Raw genomic sequence first — 17,805 nt, forward strand, 5'->3', positions numbered from 1 at the left:
TCACATGTACAGATCCAGGATCTGCATGTTTGTGGCAAGGCAGGGGTCAGAACTAGTTTAACATCAGAGATAAAATTTGGATCCTTTCCCAGCCTATGCAGGACTCTTTTCATTGCTCCATTTTTGTTAACTGCTGAATATAAACCCACCTGTGATTGTTAAAACCGGTGTGGATCCTCAGGAGGAGGCAGTGGAAGAAATGCTGACGCAGGCCTGCTATAGGCATTTTGGCCACAGTACTTGATTTGCTCCCTTGTTCGAGTGACGTGGTGATTTATAAGTGCCGATGTTGTCACCAGTGTTCTCTCACAGAGGTGAGAGCAGGAAGAAGAGATGCTAACATGAATACAGTTTGTTTCATTACTTTAATGGGACTTACAAATGACACCTGTTACTATTTTTATGAGGTGTTCTGACTGGGGTTAACAAGAAACAAAGCCCTTGCTTTCCTTTTAAAGTCAGTTTTAGTGAAAATAAGCTTAGAGCTGCACCATCTTTCTTTTGTTAGGTAGCTTTCTAGAATGCAGAGGGAAGCCCAGCAGTTTCTAAGTGTCTTCTTTAACTTTGACATTAGTGTGACATTAGTTGTATGCAGTTCTTAGTTTGGATAGAGGACTTCTGAAAATAAGAGAAATCTGGAGACATTACAGTCCATCAGATAGGATAGATCACTGTAAAATCATAAGTGCACATTGCAACTCTTTCTCATTCTTTCTTCTGCTTCTAGATCCTACCAAAGTTAAGTGATGGAAACATACACTAAAGAAAGAAAATCACCCTTGGGTGTTTGACATTCATATTTGTGTGAAAGAATCTAGGATGTTCCAAGAAAATACATCAGACAATTGCTTAAATATAGTAACAACATCTACTGAAGATGGTGCTTTCCAAGAAAGTGGCCATGGTGCAAGAATCCTTAGCCCAGAAGAAGCTGAGAAACTGGCAAAAGATCAGGTTTTAGTGTCCGAGTTCAAACAATTAAAACTAGAGAAAGAGGCACAGAAGAACTGGGATTTATTTTACAAAAGAAACAGCATCAACTTCTTCAAAGACAGACATTGGACAACAAGAGAGTTTGAAGAGTTAAAAGGATGTCGGGAGGTGAGATCTATACACTTCCTCCGTAAAAGATGGGATTGATTGTTTCCAAATGATTTAATAATACTTAGAACAAAGCCATTAGGATAAGAGCTGTCACATGTTAAGTGTGCAGTGCCCTGTGTAGTTTCTCTTAATATCAAAGATACCTCCTGTTGTGGTTTAAGTCTAGGACACCTCCTCAGAATCAGATGCATCAGCTTGGTTTCAGTTTATAATTGGCCCATACTGGATACTAAGAACAAAATCTGGAATGTTGTGTGTTAAATAGACAACTTGTCTCTGTGATGTGAGATCACAGATGCAAGTTGGTGCACTTCAGAACACTACTTTAAAGAAAAGCATCCAGAATTACAAGCTAGCTGCAAAACACAGTTAAGCGGAATAGCCAGGTGTAGCTGGTGTTCATTATAGCTCAATGAAATACAAGAGAGAAATGGTACAACAATCTGTTGTTGGTTACTTAAAGGCTAGATGACTAAAGAAATATATTAATGTATTCTAAAAAGATTCATAATTTTGCAGAAATCAAGATTTCTGTTTTGCAGTGTCAGATTATCAAATGGATGCCTACTTTGGTTTTTGAATCAATGGTAATTAAAATTGATTATAGCTTGTAAAATGCTGATTGAGCAGTGTCTCTGCTCATATCATGAGGAAAACAAAAATGATGTGCTTTCCTTTGGATTTATTTCTCCCCAGTTTGCAGATCAGAAACTGACCATTCTGGAAGCAGGCTGTGGGGTTGGGAACTGCTTGTTTCCACTCTTAGAAGAAGATGTGAATATTTTTGCATATGCCTGTGATTTCTCTCCTAGAGCTGTTGAGTATGTGAAGGTTGGTGTGATATTTCGAACTTCTTTTAGAGTGTCTTTATAAGCTTCTGAAATTGCACATACCTGGAATGACAGACTTCTCTTGCCTTCCTTTTTGTAAAAAGGGTAGAATAGCTTGTACAAAAAAATGGAGACTGATCCATTTCAGTGGAGCTCTGATGCAAGAAGCCAAATCATTGCTCAAGATCAGGTTTTTTAGCATCAAATTGTAGCATTATGGTAATGCACATATATTGCTTGAAGGATTTGCGAAGACTATGGTTTTTGGGAGAACTACTATGTCTTTGCTGACTGTGCAGTACAAGCAAAATTTGTGGTGGAAGCTTGCCCTTGATATTGTGGAGCTATGAAAGTTACTGTAAAGGAAATTTGTAGTCTGATTAGAAATAGGTGTGTTTATACTTATTCATAGGTAGGTGGTACTCCAGTGCAAAGTTAAGTTTTCCAGCAAGGCTAGTGGGGACTTTGGGCCTTAAAAGCCCCCTGGTTTATTAAGTTTGTAATCACAGGTAAATTTCAATGTATCTGTTATGTGAAATCATTCTCTTGTGGTACAATTGTCACTAAGAACCACAGGACACATACTGCATGTCTCATGGGAAGGATGGGAAGAAATATGTGTAGCAAACAGGAGAGGAGAGCAGCTCCCTGAGTTGCCACAGCTGCACTGCAAAATTAGGTTGGGCTGAGTGTGTACCCTGGGCTTTGGATGACTTAGTGGTATCTGCCTCCACAACTCTTGCTGAAGTTCTTTCTTGTCAAGACCAGGTTTCCTTTTAACCAGCAAAATCGTGGGTTAGAGCAGCCCAGCTGCAGGTTACGTGACATGAGCCATTTACAGTCTACTTGTGGCTCAAGAGCTGTACTTTGATCACTTGGAATTACTAAAATTATTTTAATAGTATTTCTGTATTGTTAAAGAGTAGAAGCAGCAGTAAAACAGAAGTGTTGTTTTCTGAGTTGCCTTAACATGTGTTCCTTCTCAAGTTCCTGAGAACAGACTATTCTACTAGTTGTAGTTTCACTATTGTAGTAGGCAGCAAAGGCTTGCTGATTGCGTTAGTCACTTGTTGGAAGTGAATGTCCTTTTGCCACCATGTTTTGTGTCGCTTTACTGACTAGTTTCTTTTTGTTTCTTTCTTTTCTTTTTGTCTACTGACAAGTTTACTTTTTTTTTTTGCAAGAACAAATGCTGCTCATTTTCCATGAAAGTGTACTCTTTTCACTTCCCTAGAAAAATGCCTTATACAGTACTGAAAGATGTAAAGTGTTCCAGTGTGATCTTACCAAAGATGATCTTCTAAAAAATATACCAGCAAATTCTGTGGATGTTGTCACACTTATATTTGTGCTTTCTGCCATTCATCCCGACAAAATGCATCTTGTCTTGAAGAACATTTACAAGGTAAAACCAGCTGATTTTACAGCCTTTAAAGCACTTTCCCTGTTTTTAGCTTGAAAGTACATTTTTCTTCTGAAAAAATAACTCCTCTTGTAATGGTGATCTTTAATGCTATATTTAATGGATGTATTTAGTTAGTTCACCTAGTATATGGGACTAAAATAAGTTTTACAAGGGGTTTTTTCCTCTCTTGGTATTGTGAAGTTGTTCAGATTCTGGCCTAATGTGTGCCATCAACATAACAAAGATACTTTGCCTGTTACTTGGGCTCCTAGGTTGTATGCTACAAATAATGTTTATGGATTGCAGAAATGTCTGTGTTGATAAGGTGTGAGTGACAGTGAACCAAAATTGACTTCCAGAAGATTCAGTGACTTGCAGCTAGGATGTTATTGTTATTATTAAACACACTTGATCTGTGGTGATTTAGAAGTGGGGTTCAGAAATCAACATTAATCTAGAGAGACTCATCTCCCTGGGCTGCCTTTGTTAGTCAGTAGGCCAGGGTAGGCCCATCCAGAAGGTGGTTTAAACAACCTGAATTGTGATTGTTCTGAATTTCCCTGAGATGTCATATATTGACTGCAGAGGGAAATAGTCAACATATTTTTTGTTTATACATATGTGTGTATTTGGGGGGTTATATTATCAGCTATCCTGCTTGGTTTGAAAAGGGATTTTTTGGTATCTCTCCAGATGTTTTTCAAAGTCAGGATTGGTTCTTAGTTCATGCACATGAAAAGGCTAATTATTGTTTTCTCTGTGGAGATGCCTGGCTCATTTAACTGGCTTGTAGGTTTCTGCACAAATTTGCAAGTGGCAAGTACTCCTTTTTTACTCTAACAAATACAGCTGGTATTTGATGAGGTAGAAAAGTTGCATGCATCAAATGTGTAAAGTCAGCGTGGCCAATGACCATGTATTTCTACATATTAAACTCTTTATGGCTTTAGTTCTTTACCAAAGAGCAATTAAAAAAGCGCCAAACCTGCAACCCATTTTCCTAAATTGTTCCTTTTTTATTTCTTATTATATTGCAACATTTTTCCTTCTCACATGAAAAAAGAAATGTCATAGTATTCTAAATTTTATTGTTAATCATTAAGTAAAATCAGGTGCTAGACTGTATACTACCCAACAAAGAAAATGCCCTGTTAGGACTTAATTTTTTATTGTTATACTGTATATTTTCTTCATTCCTCTGAGTTTCAAGAGTATTAAAAAAAGCTTATTTAGCAGATCAGCACCTGAACAGATATCTTAAAACTATTTGTAGTCTACTGTTCATAAGGAAATGTATTTAAGAGCCAAAAGTCCAGTTTATGTGCAACTTTTTTGTTGCACAGGGAATGAATTCAGTATATATATCACTTCTGTATTGAATGTGTTAGGATACCTTGTCTTAGTTGTATGTGTGTGTGTCTGTATGTGTATACAAGTATATATATGTATATATATATATGGCTAAATCCATTTATCTTATTAAAGCATATATGTATTATGTGACAGGTATTAAAACCAGGCAAGTGTGTGTTGTTCAGAGACTATGGACTATATGATCATGCAATGCTCAGGTTTAAATCTGGCAGCAAACTTGGAGAAAACTTTTATGTTAGACAAGATGGGACAAGATCATATTTTTTTACTGAAGGTAAGATACGCTGTAGAGTGCTTTGTTTTCTGTGAATCTTCTGTTTAAACTTGCTTCAGGGAGTTGGCAGCATGTCCATGGAAGTTCTGTTTACACAGATGAACTGTTAAATCGTGGTGTATTTCATTTGCCATCCTTTTTGGGAGGAAGAGGTTATCTAGACTGGCAGGAATTTTGGAGCAGTTTCTTGCTTAACAAGCATTTTGTGTGTGCTTTAATGCATTAAAGCTTTTTGTATGTGCTATAATGTGCCAAGAGAAGCAGTTTCTGAATTTGCAGAATTCCATTCAGGTTTGTTACCTCAGGGAAGAAGACCAATGTTCAGTAACAGAACTGACCATCTTCAAGAAGCAACTAAGCAATTATCTTAGCATTGTTTTTTGGGGGTTTTTTTTGCAAGGCTATTCCTGGTGTGTAAGATCTACTAAAGAAGTTGGTGACTTCTAAAGCAGAACCATGACTACAGCACTGAGAAGCTTGTGCACAAATCCTGCTGAAATAGCACTGAGTAGCTGTGGTCACTCTGTCTTCTGTTTTCTGTTGGTTTGTTGGTTTGTTTGTTTTTTAATGTAGATGATGCAAAACCATTTCCATGTGATACAGCACTTAAACAGGTTTTCCTTCAGAGCTCATAATGATTTAGGAAGGAAGGGAATAATTGCAGTTTTCTGGTGGGGAATTTGAAGCAGAGAGACATGAAGGAATTTGCATAAAGTCTCACAATGAGTTGGGCTTATAGCTTGTCTTGTAACTCCCAATTCTTCATGCTAAACTTCAGTGACTTCCTCCTATCAAGTGTAGGACATTGCGTAATAAGAGCCATGTGTTTATTTCTTTGGAGCTCTTTGTTCTTCTTCTAAAGTAAAATACAGGCACTGAAGAGACTGATTTGGAGTGAAGTAAATGTTATGCATGTTTTATGACACAAAGTGTTACCTAATTGCTCCTGATATATAAAACCCATTAACCTTATCTGAGCTCTCTCTATTCTCTGTAGGACAATGATGAAATCTAAGATAGTGGTGGCTGTGCAACAGCTTCATTGAAGCATCTCTAGAACTACTACGTATTAAGTGATTTTTAGTTCTGTTTAAACAATTAGCTTTTACAAAGAGAATTGATGCTAAAGGGAACAAATAAGAGACTGACCTAGCTGTGGAATTTTAAATCACATTTTTATAGTGTGTTAGAATTGTTTCTGAATGAGAAATTGCTTGCTAGTTGCATGCTTGCTTTGGGGAAAGAATTGAGGTAGGGAGAAGAAAGAAGGAAGGAGGAAAGAGAAAATTTATCTTACACTGTTCGTGTTAGCAATTGTTTTGCTTTGGGCTGGTCTGTGACTGTCTCATGGACCACCTCTGCTCCCATTTTTAATCATTATGATCTCATTCATCTCACTAATTTTCATATAAATATTGCTTAATGCTTGATAATTCTTTTGTTACTGGAAACATGACTCCCATCATTTCTTCACAGTTTGCAACCCATGCTATTTTTCATTTGTTTAGCACTACACTGGTACACCAAGTAATTGCTGCCTGGGATGATTTGAATAATGCTTATTTATTAATATGCCTTGTCTCCAATAACACTGAACTTCTTCCATGGGAAAAAAAATTCCATTCTTCCACTGTTTGAAATGTTATTAAATTTGTAGATGAAGGCATGGTTGTAATTTTGTGTTATGGAATGTGTGCAATTTCCTCTCAATGAGATTTGAGTAGATCCACAATTAGGTGCTGTTTGTTTATATTTCATTGATGTGGGTCCTCTACTTTACATGAACACCCTATTTACAGCCAGTGTATGTGACTTCATGTGTCTTAGGTTGATATAAGCCTGCACTACCACCAGATTTGCAAGCTGTTTTGCTTGGGTTGATGTTTCTAAAGGAGATCTGTACTGATTTTTATTCAGCAGTCTGCCTGCATAGAACAGCTTGAAGTCTGAAGGCCTGTCTGATTTTCATGCTGTAACACATAAGAACATATGCTTATATAAATGCTGACTAGTGTTTTAAAAATAGCTTAAACATAATATTTCATCTTATTTTTTTAAATTCTTTTCCAGAGTTCTTGTCTCAGCTTTTCAAGGCTGAGGGATATGAGCAAGTGGTCAATGAATACGTGCGACGAGAAACCGTCAATAGGAAAGAGGACTTGCGCGTTCCAAGAGTTTTTCTTCAAAGCAAATTTCAAAAGCCTTTCAGTAAGACACAAGTTCTGGCTGATTAGCAACAACATTGCTTGTTTGAAGTGGAGGCTGGCACATAGATTTTCCTTGTGTGTGCTCATCTTTCTGGTAAACCAGAAATGGCTGCATCAAGTACCTCTTGTTGGTTTACATCCTCAGATACGAAATATGAATGCTATTTCTAATTCAAATTTAAGATGGTTTAGTGATGCAGTTCAGTATCTGTATTCCTGCTTCTAAAGTAAATCCTGTGCAGCATTGGCAGAGGATCAGATAGAGCACACTAAATATGGTTAATTTTAAGCACTAGTTTTCGTTAGTTATTGTAATTGTTATTTCCATTTTTATTAAAAATATTTTTTAAATAAGTATCCTGTGTTTCCTATCACTTTACAGGGGTTTGGGGGCCTGTTAAAGTTACAGTATTTCATGTGCTTTCAGTACTTGTAGGACTTTGGCATATAATGTTTCAGATACAGGAATGAAACTCAGTGAATGGTATAATGTAAGCTGCTTTGATATTTTAATAATGGTATCTTTTTAATGTGCTCAGCATTTAGATATGTAAACAAATGTTTATATCCTAAATAAGATCCTAATTTATCTGATTTCGTGCTTGACGAAAGTTGTTAGAGGATCAGGTTGTCTTTATCCCTAATTAATTCCAGACGTTCTTCTTTTGATGAGCAGAAATAGTTGAAGTTTTGCAAGTCAGTTTCCCATTTGAAACAGAAATTGGTGAATCAGAAGTACTTTCTTTTATATCAAGGGTAGTCAGCTGCTTCTTTCATGAGCAGAGGTCTTAATTCTTTTCCATCACTCACAGGGAAGGTGTTGGTCTTTGCCGTTCTATTGCTGAAAGCCACTCGATTGACACTATAGCCTGCCACAGATTTAACTGCTTGAAGGAACTTCTTCCTTTCCCTTCAACAGCCCTCGTGCTTTACACTTCAGAACTTCTTTGTTCTTGGATGATATGATCACAAAGCCGTGTCTGGATCTTTAACCTGCATTTTGAACAGCTGGTCTACAGCAGAGGAAGCTCAGTCGTATCCAGTCACTTGTGCAATGGGCTGTGCTGATCTTGTGTAATGTACACAAGTTGCAACAAGGGAAATTCCAATGAAATAAGGGGGTTTGGGATTTTTTGTTTGGTTGGTTTGGTTTTTTTTTAATAATTTTTTGTGTGTGTAAGGGGAGGTCAGACACTGGGACAGGGCCCAGAGAGATCATGGAACCTTTGTCTTTGGAAATACTCGGAAATAGACTGGGAAAGGTCTTGAGCAACCTGTGGCTTTATCTGAGGGTGGCCCTATTCTGAGTAGGGATTTCATCTCTTGCAGTATATTTTAATATATGATCGATTGACTCAGGCTGTCATTCCACTGGACTTGTGTGTTGCTGACATGGACCAGAGGTATTTGCCTCTGTTGATGACAAACTAGCCACAGGATGTGATGATTTTTTTTCAGCACTCCTAATGCTGGCAGTCTAATGCATGGAGGGAAAGAAGTAATAACTTTTCCAGCATAAAGCCTAATGTTACAAAGTTAACCAGGGTTGCTGGGGGTTTTGGGGGGGTTTTTTTGTCTTTTTTATTATTGGGGTTTTTTTTTAACAAATTTGAACTGCCAGAGGTCTTACTCAGTTGATATGTTTATAAATAAATCTGCAGCAGATCATTGCTTTGTGTCAGGGCACCACAGTTGTTTTCTTGGTCTGATACCATGAGCCCCGAAGCTGGATTTATAGTATCATCAAACTTTGGCCTCAGAGGAAAAAGCAATTAAACCACACAATTCTTTTAATGACTCTTTGAGAAGGGTTATTACATGACATCTCCTTTTTTTATGGAGAGTATTATCCTGGGTATTTATGCATTGTTGGCCCCTGCCGCACAACCCATTAGCACTTTATGTCATGCTAGTAATAAATATCTAGTAACATTTATAGTAAATTTAAAAATATGTTAAAAAGGGCTATAACAATTATAACGTTATTCTAATCATTTTGTGGCTTCCCTCAGCAAATGTTAATTTTCCATACAGCAGTTCTACAATGACTGCATGTAGCCTGAGCTCTGTTGATTTTTAGTGGGGTTGAACCCTGAAACACCAAATGCCTTACAGAACTGGGTGTTTGGTCCTTTCAGAGTGTACAGCACATAAATGAGACTGAACGATTCCTTTGCATGGCACCTCGTCACTTTGTCATATAATTGTCAGCATATGCAAGGGCAAGTGCACTGAACTGGACATCCCCAAATGGAAATGAAACATAGGCGAGTATTAAAAATATTAATTAGGAAATTTGAGTCAACCCAATAGACGTAGCTGCAGACAGTAATTGACTTCATTTTTACACTGAACTATTGCTGAACAATAATACACCTTTTTGTGGCTGGCTGTAACTTCAGTGTTTCTGTGTATTTCTGCTTGAGGAACTACTGTTGCTTTTTGTGTAGCAACACATTCAATTGAGAGCAGTATTTCTAATTTTTTTTATTTCTCATACAGTCTCATTTCCAGTCAGACCTGGAAAATAAAGTAGCATGCATTAGTGCCCCTGCCAGAAGGGCCTTCAGCTATAGCTGTCATGAAAGAGATGTTATGTTGAGATGAATAGTCAGAAAGCTTTATTAGGTCTCTATGCCTCTTGCTTCTGTGAACTCTAAATCATTGCAAGGTTTTGTAACTGTGGTAAAGTTCGAGGAAGTTGAGTCAGCTTTAAGAAATCCTTGCCTCATCATGCGAGACACAATAACTGATGGGGTGCATGTGGCTGTTGTAGTGCTGAGTAAAGCAGATACATCCCCCCCAACTCTTCAGCCTTTCCAAGTTCATGTAAGCTTACCGGAGATAGCACATGCCAAGGATACCTGTACCTACGATCCTTACTGGAAGAACTGTCCTTACGGAGAAGTAGTAATCAGGGTAAATAAGGACTTGAAAAAAAATACACATGCACTGAATCATGTGCACCTTGCACGAACAAGCTACTATGTGTGCTGTAACTACATTCACTGATATTTAATAAACTATGAACTCTGGTTAAAGCTTTTCCTGCAATAAAGGAATCCTAAATGTCACTTTCGAGTGTGGGATTCTCTGATGTCTCCTCTGGAATTAGGCAGCTTATATTAAGGGATCATGTTAATGGGGCAGTGCCTCAGTGAGGACATGAGTAAGATTTGTCTTTTGGCTATTTTCATTAAATTTACAGAAATATGTTTTCGAGTCTTCTGACATTTCGTGTCCTATACTGTTCTGTCAGATTTGTTTGATGTTGTCCAATGAGTTTGACAACAAGCTAAGACCAGACAGAAATCCACACATGGATTGTGTGTATACTGTATGCATGGGTTTCTTTCCTTAGTAATACGAGCTACAGAGAAAATCCGTTTGAACTTTAAAATAGTGGGATCACAACTAAATAGCTAAAAGGCTATTTCTGTGCATCTTCCAGGTATCTGAAGATTTCTTGGGTTCCAAAGGCAGAATATTTAAGCATTTAATACAACACCATTCTCATGGTTGATTGCGCATCACTTCTATGAAACAAAGCGCTATAAAAGTGGGACCTGAAACTCTAGCATCTGTAAGTATCAGCAGCCAACTCTAAAACACACAGCCATGGTCTCATAGGAGAAAACTGGTACATGACATCTGAAAGGTCATTTATAGGCCTAACTGATGTTCTTTTCTTTCTTGATCTGTTGTACAGTTTATACATCTGCATATATTGAGAGATAAGAATTACCAGTTAGAAAGCGTTTTACTGGGAGAGTTATTTGAAAAAAAGTAATATATATTTGGAGTGGATATCAGTGTAAGCATCAGAATGTGAAGGAAAAAAGGTAAGATTATGTTTAAGCTTCTGAGGAAAAAAAGTTTTCTGAGTTTCACAGGCCATGGACAACACATGATTTAGTAAGTTGTTCATCTAAAAGGTGACATTATGGGAATGAAAGCTTGCAGCTTCCAAAACTAGACTATTGTTACAGACAGGCAGAAGAGTGACATCTGTATGGGTGTGAAATTAGTAATTCATGCAAGACTATCTGGGAGGCAGAATTTTATATTGGAGAGGTAACGTTAAGGTACAGTTACTGAGAATAGTTCTTTGTTTATGGATTTTTACCTCCAATAGTGTAGCTATGATTAATTTTTCACTGGTTATGCTTGTTGGTATTGGGGAAGATTGTAAGCCTCTTCAAACATTTGGGAGCATACATTTTCTAGCTATACATTCTGCAAAAACATCTGCCCCTTGGATGCTGTAGATTCAGGATATGAGTATGTTGTAATGTGAGTTCATTTATTAGAACCAAGGCAGATGGTGAGCCTGTGCTGGGGGGTGTGTGTGTGTGTGCATGTGGCACACAGGGGCATTGCTTACAAAGATAAAAGCTATTAGCCAGGTAAGATGTTCCATTAGAGAACCTTTTTCATTCCCACCTCCCAGGCTGATCTGCATCATTTATTGTGTTTGCAGTGAGGAGAAAATACTGTTGCTGTGAAATCAGTGGAGACAATGACACAAGAAAAAGACTATGCGATTCTTCCAAACATCTAGTGATTTTGTGTACCTCTACTTAAATGAGAACTTAAATGTTTGGGAACATTTTCCCATCTTCCAGCATGTCTTAGGTCTCATCCTTGGAAAATTTGGTTGCTTTTGAAGATCATTGCATGCTTGTAGAATATTTGAAGTGAAAGATTTGGAAAGGCAGTATGACTGAAAAGATAAATCCACATTTGTTTTTCTCCATTGACTTGTAAGAAACTTTATACTTCACTGTCACTCCACTGCTTTTTCAGAGTTTTCCCTCTGGGGTGTCTGTGCTGTGTTATACTTTTTTAAACTGGAAGCACCATATCAAATCCAGCTCAGGTTTCTGATGCCTGTAGTGTCCAAAGAACCTAGAACAGGAATAACTGAGGGTAGTAGGGTCCGAGAGTAGACAAGGCACAGTCTACCTACTGTCTAGGCTCCACTCAGTATTTTTCTACAGTCATCTTCTCTGGACCCTTGGATATCTGTTGTAGATTTTGAATAGCAGAGAAACTGCTCTTCAGTGGGGTAATGACATCTTCATGTGTATGGGATTGTTGTGCATCTGAAATTTAAGAATTTTGATATGCCTTTTTTGTTGGCTTTTTTCTAACTTCAGCTTCAAACATTTGTGTGAAAAATGACACTTAATTGGAATTTTTATCATCTGAGAGAAGCCTTTTTCTTTTAAGTAACAGACCTGTTGTTGTTTTGCTAAAATCAGAGTATTCAAAAGCAGGATGGAAGAGGATAGGGGGAAAGGAACAGAGAGTGCTTACTGCACATCACATGAAAAGGGGGGAGATTTTCTCAACCCCTAGTGTTTGCTCTGTCTATCAGTGCCCCAGGAAAGTCGAGATCTTTGTGCCAACCAGTCTGTCAGCATCCCATTATAGGGACCCTTCACTGAACAGTCCTGCTGGATTGGAGAGCAATTCAATGGACTTGGTCAGGGAAACACGCCACTAGCATCACGAGGACCCCTCAGCAGGTCTGCCCACTTCATGTTATCCACTGCCGGCGGCTCCTGGCACCCATGAAGGACCAACACTGACAGTTTATGGAATAACACTCTTTATTAATATAAAATCGTGACAAATTAAGGTTCGTGGATTGCCAGTGATAGGGACTGTCTTCAAAAATGAGCTTGAAGCGATACACAACCAGGCTATAATCACTCATAACAGCTACCATTAGTTACTGAGCGTGCATAAGATAAAGTTCTTGCCCAGTGGGCATCCCCATGGGGGAGAGGACAGGTTCAGCCTGTCAACTGTTCCCAGGAGTTACGATGGAGCCTTCCCTGCTTTCCCTTTCCTAATTTCACATATTCATACAATCTGATTCAGGTCAGGAACTCCTTGTTACCCTCCCACCATGTACAGAGTGGCCAGTGAATTTGCATGAGGTTACATCATTTCCATTGAAAGGACACCCTAGTCATGTTTTGCTGACGTGTGAAGCTGTATGTTGACCATGTCCTTGTGCTTCCAGGATGTACCAGGCTTCAAGGATAGTCTTTCATTAGAGATTCATTAGCTCTGTTTCTTAACCTGCCTCCTCTCCTGCTCTCAGTTCTTTGTTCGGCAGTGTTGTTCATCCTGACCTTGTAGGAGGCCCTTGGCTCTGTCCAGGCTTTTCCATAGTTTCACACAAGTTTCCATTTTTACCTCCATGCATATGGAGCTGGAGTGGCTCCAGTCACACACACTGTTACTGATGAGTGTAAGATCCTCTCACTTTGCTTTTACAAATACACCTCTAGTTTCCTTGTTTGGCAGCTGCTGTGTGGTTCATTGGGACATGGTGCCTTCACGTTCCCGCTCCTGCAGGGACTGTAACAGAGCCTGGCCGTGGGGCCCTTGCTCTGCTCCACCCTCCAGTCAGTGTCTCTCAGCATATGCCAAGGTTATAGGATTGCCTGGGGAATTCCCACTAGGTAGATCCTGTGCATCCAACTGCATCGACCCTCAGAGTAGCAGCTGCGTTTTACCCCGAGGTTTCCTTAGTGTTACAGTAGAACTTTGGGGGACTGGGTCTCTAATTTCCCCCATTTTCCCACACGGCATAAATACAATAAATGTTCTGTTCTACTTGTTTTATTATCAAAGTAAATTTCACAGGAACATAAAAATACATTGAAGCTGCAACAGTGGCATTATTCATATTTAAATATCAAATAAAACTAAAGATGTGTGATGCCAGACTTTGCTCCAGGGACACTCAAATGGATTTGTAGCACAGGTAGCAGTAGCATAACTGCCTAATACTGCGATGATACAGTTTTTTTCATGTAGCCTTTTAGAGAGTTGAGAATATGTTACTGTTGACTGTGTTCATAAATGATTCAAGTATGAGTCATAAATATGAGTAAAGTATGAGAAAATTCACTTTTGTGTCTTCATTTGACATTTCTTGGAGCTTTTGACATGATATATCCTTACTTCAGCTAAGTTTTTATTGCTATTGATATTTTATGGTGCATATTACAGGAGAAGGAAAGAAATATAAGGTGCTGAAATGGTAGAATGTACAGGACTACAGGCGAGTCTCTGAAACCAGGGTGAATGGAGCCCAAATGTCAAGTTCAACGTATGGCATCTTCCAAAGAGGATTCTTTTGAACAAACCCCTTTAAAAATGTTCAGTGCATGCTTGTTGTGGCAATATCTGGAAACCTATGAACGGGACACCATTTTTCTGAATGCTGTAGACACGGAGACTAAGAGACAATCTCTGTCCTAAAATCTGTAACCATTCAGTTAAGCAAGATGGGTAAGAAGAGGAAGGACAGACATCCCATTTGTGATACGACAGGGGATTAATATTTTCCCTACTTCAAGTTGAAATTACTGTAAATATGAGGCTGAAGAAATTATTTCCCATACTGTGGTTCAGTATCTAAATAGCAAGCCATCTAGCTGCAGAGCAGATCCTCTGTTAATGAGAGATACTCTGATGAAGGAAAATATGGTTCCTGAATGTCTTGTCACTGCAATTTGAGAGACAAGAGTAACATTCCTAACCCTGCTGTTGTTTTCCTGGGTGATTTCAAGCCTTGCCTCTCACTTTCTGCCCTGTAAGGAAGTGGGAAGAATCTTGGACTGAAGAATGGTACATAAGAAACCAGTAGCTATGTTTGGTGTGAGTTGTAAGTCATCTTATTTTCCTACTGCTACAACCATGAAGTTTTCCAAAATCTAGGAGATGAAGAGGTAACCACAATGCATCCTTGAAAAGTAAAAGATTGAGTGAAAGGACAACACTGGAAGGTACTTTCCCAGATTGCAAATGGACATGGTAAAAGGCTCTTTCTGTCAAAGTCAATGGGAAAATGTCATCTGACTTCCTTGAGACCTGTTGCAACTCCAAGATGGCAAAGGGACTTGCACATCCTGAGGTGGGTGACAGAGATGGGGAGCTGATTGAAGTCCCCATAGTGCAGGAGGAAAGGGTTAGTGACCTCCTGCTCCATTTAAGAGGTACACAGGTCTATGGTGCCAATGAGTTCCACCCAAGAGTGCTGAAGGAGCTGGCAGAGGAGCTCACTAAGCCACTCTCCATTTATCAGCAGTCTTGGTCTAGTGGGCAGGTCCCAGAGGATTGGAGGTCCCAGTCCTGGGGTAATGGTTGAACTTGATGATCTTACAAGTTGATTCTTAGATTTTAGGATGAGAGATTTAGTGCATCCCTCCCCTTGCTGACCCTAGGTGTTGGGGAAAGAGGATCCACTGATACAGTCAAACCTGATAATAAAGACTGATGAAGTAGGTACTCAAAATCCATGAGGTACGAAATCAGTATTTTTGTTTTAAGCAGAAGTGTTTCAGTTACAATTGCATGGTGCCAGGAGCAGACATGGTAATAAAAATGATAGTATGTTACAGGAAGTTGCAGTGCTGCTCTTTGCCTAAACTCTTCTGTCTTTCAATTCTGTTCTTGATCAGAACACTGCAAATCCAAGCCTTGTGGAGTCCTTAGGGAGGTTGGAGAGTCTGTGATCCCTGTGTTTGGCAGGTGCTGGATTTATAGCATAACCCCCCCATATTCAAGAATTTTAATGCAACCTTCTCCTCTTCTCCTCCTGAAGGCCAGGCACAGAAGAAATACAGGTTTTAAAAAAGAAACTGACCTAAAAAAGGAAGGAGTTTGTCTGTCCGTGTTGGTTAGCAAAGTCTGTGGCTGACATGATGTGTATTTCTTGAGTAAGGCTAACATGAGGTATTGTTTGCAATGCAGTGAAAAAGGAAAAGCTTCTCTTACCATCAGCTGTACTGTAAAATAACTTTCTTCTCTATAGACTGTCCCTACTTTGTCAAGCTCTTATCTGGCCTAGTCGTATTTTATGCCTAAATACAGAGCTCTTGTAATGAAGTTACTTATTTGTGCAAAATTCGGATTTTTTTCCCTTCTACCCTGCTGCGTAGGTACAGTTTGACTAAAAAGGGTGGGTTTTAGTTTGACTAAAAAGGAAGGGTGTTTGGGATTTTGTTCACAAGATGGCACTAGCCACTAACCAATGCTATCTTCCTTTTAACCCTAGCACTGAATTGTCTGAATCTTGAACACAGTGGTAGGAAGAGGTGGTAATGATTAAATACAGACAAGCCAGCTAGAATCTTATATGCCATTAAATCATCTTTTTGTATACTTGCATAGCTCTTGGATCTTGAAGAAAGAAAACAAAAGGTTTTGGATTTTTTTTTTTTGAATGAAATACAGTTCATTACAATCTCAGAGATACTTGCTATTTAAAGGGAACGTTCTTAACACAGTGGGAGGGAAAGTGAAATACTGTTACTGTTAATGGCAGCTGGGATCCTGATTGCCTCTATCCACGAGGCAATAATTTGTTGCATTGACAACTTGCAGTTTCTGTTTAATTTGAGTCCCACTAAACTGTTACCTTAGAAACTGCAGTCGCTTAAGATACAGATTTAAAAATGCACGGCCTTAATACTGTATTTTTTTAACTCCTCACAAATATTAGACAAATTTCTGTTTATATGAACTGCTCCCATTTTCTTCCCATTTCTTTTGTTTTATAAGTAAGCTGCTCCCCAGTAGAGCAGCCATTCAAGCAGAGCTGCGTAAGATGCACATGACCAGAAGGCTGTATCTCTCTCATTAATCATTGCGTGAAGTCAGCTATAGTTTAGTTTGCCATTTTACAGTTTCTCCTACTTTAGTAATCCCCATTTTGTCTCCAGCAAGCCCTTTTCACTTCAAGGGAAAGAGGAAGAATAGAATAAAATTACATTTACATCTTGCTGGCTTCATATCTTGCTTTAAACATTGTGTGTTTCATATAATCCATTACCACTAATAAGCTACATGTAAAATTGCCTCAACTGCGTTTTATGCAACAGTAATTCTTTTGGATATTAAATATTTGAATTAGTGCAAATGCTAATTATCTGCCAGTGCAGAAACCCATTTGTAAAAACACAGCTCCTCTCCTTGCCTTTCTTACATTTTCCCTTCTTTTATTTAGGACTGGCTAATCCTTGCTTTTTGCACAAGTGAAGGGGATCTGTATGTCCCAAACTTAGGAGGTCCATGGAAAGGCTTCTTTGTAGTGAAATCTGTCACCAAGCAAAGCACAGAGGCTGTATCCTCGATGGTTCCTTCCCAGCAACTTGGTGATAGGTAGAAATGGAGCAGACTGAGAGCTGCTTTTTCCTGCTTCCCAGGACAGTGGTGACTGGGACTAAACAAGTGTGTTCAGCCCACGAGAAGTGTTGCAAAGGACTGTCGTCCCACAGGCTACCTCTTTCCCAGCCTCTCTCCAAGCAGTCTTGTCTATCTACTAAGTCATCTTGTGGGCTTTCTTGCTCAGAGCCGCCTTATTTATCACCAGGGGCCTGATCCTGCAAAGTGCTGAGTTCTACCATCAATTTCTAATGACTTCCATGGAGGGATCATGGCATCCCTCAGCTTTGGGCCTTGAGGCATTTCAAGAAAAGTTTTCTTTAATGGGAAACTGTGATGGGGGTTTACAAGTGACTATTAATAGTGTGGTACTGGGGTCCTAGCACATTCTATTATTCTTCCTTCCCAGTACACCAAACT

At 38.9% G+C, this 17,805-nt stretch overlaps 1 protein-coding gene across 3 annotated transcripts in view; it reads left to right on the forward strand.

Moving 5' to 3' along the window:
- METTL6 (methyltransferase like 6) overlaps nucleotides 1-7,551 on the forward strand; it is an 8,938-nt gene extending 1,387 nt beyond the window's left edge. For all 3 annotated transcript variants that reach the window (XM_030510123.1, XM_030510133.2, XM_030510137.1), the window contains exons 2-6: nucleotides 728-1,101; nucleotides 1,801-1,935; nucleotides 3,169-3,339; nucleotides 4,846-4,987; nucleotides 7,058-7,551. In XM_030510123.1, coding sequence (XP_030365983.1) covers nucleotides 820-1,101; nucleotides 1,801-1,935; nucleotides 3,169-3,339; nucleotides 4,846-4,987; nucleotides 7,058-7,221 — 894 coding nt within the window. In that variant the 5' untranslated portion in view covers nucleotides 728-819 and the 3' untranslated portion in view covers nucleotides 7,222-7,551. The remainder of the gene's footprint in view (nucleotides 1-727; nucleotides 1,102-1,800; nucleotides 1,936-3,168; nucleotides 3,340-4,845; nucleotides 4,988-7,057) is intronic.
- Nucleotides 7,552-17,805: the final 10,254 nt, after the last annotated feature.

The sequence above is a fragment of the Strigops habroptila genome, chromosome 1 (assembly GCF_004027225.2).
Source record: "Strigops habroptila isolate Jane chromosome 1, bStrHab1.2.pri, whole genome shotgun sequence".
In the NCBI taxonomy this organism is placed as follows: Eukaryota; Metazoa; Chordata; class Aves; order Psittaciformes; family Psittacidae; genus Strigops; species Strigops habroptila.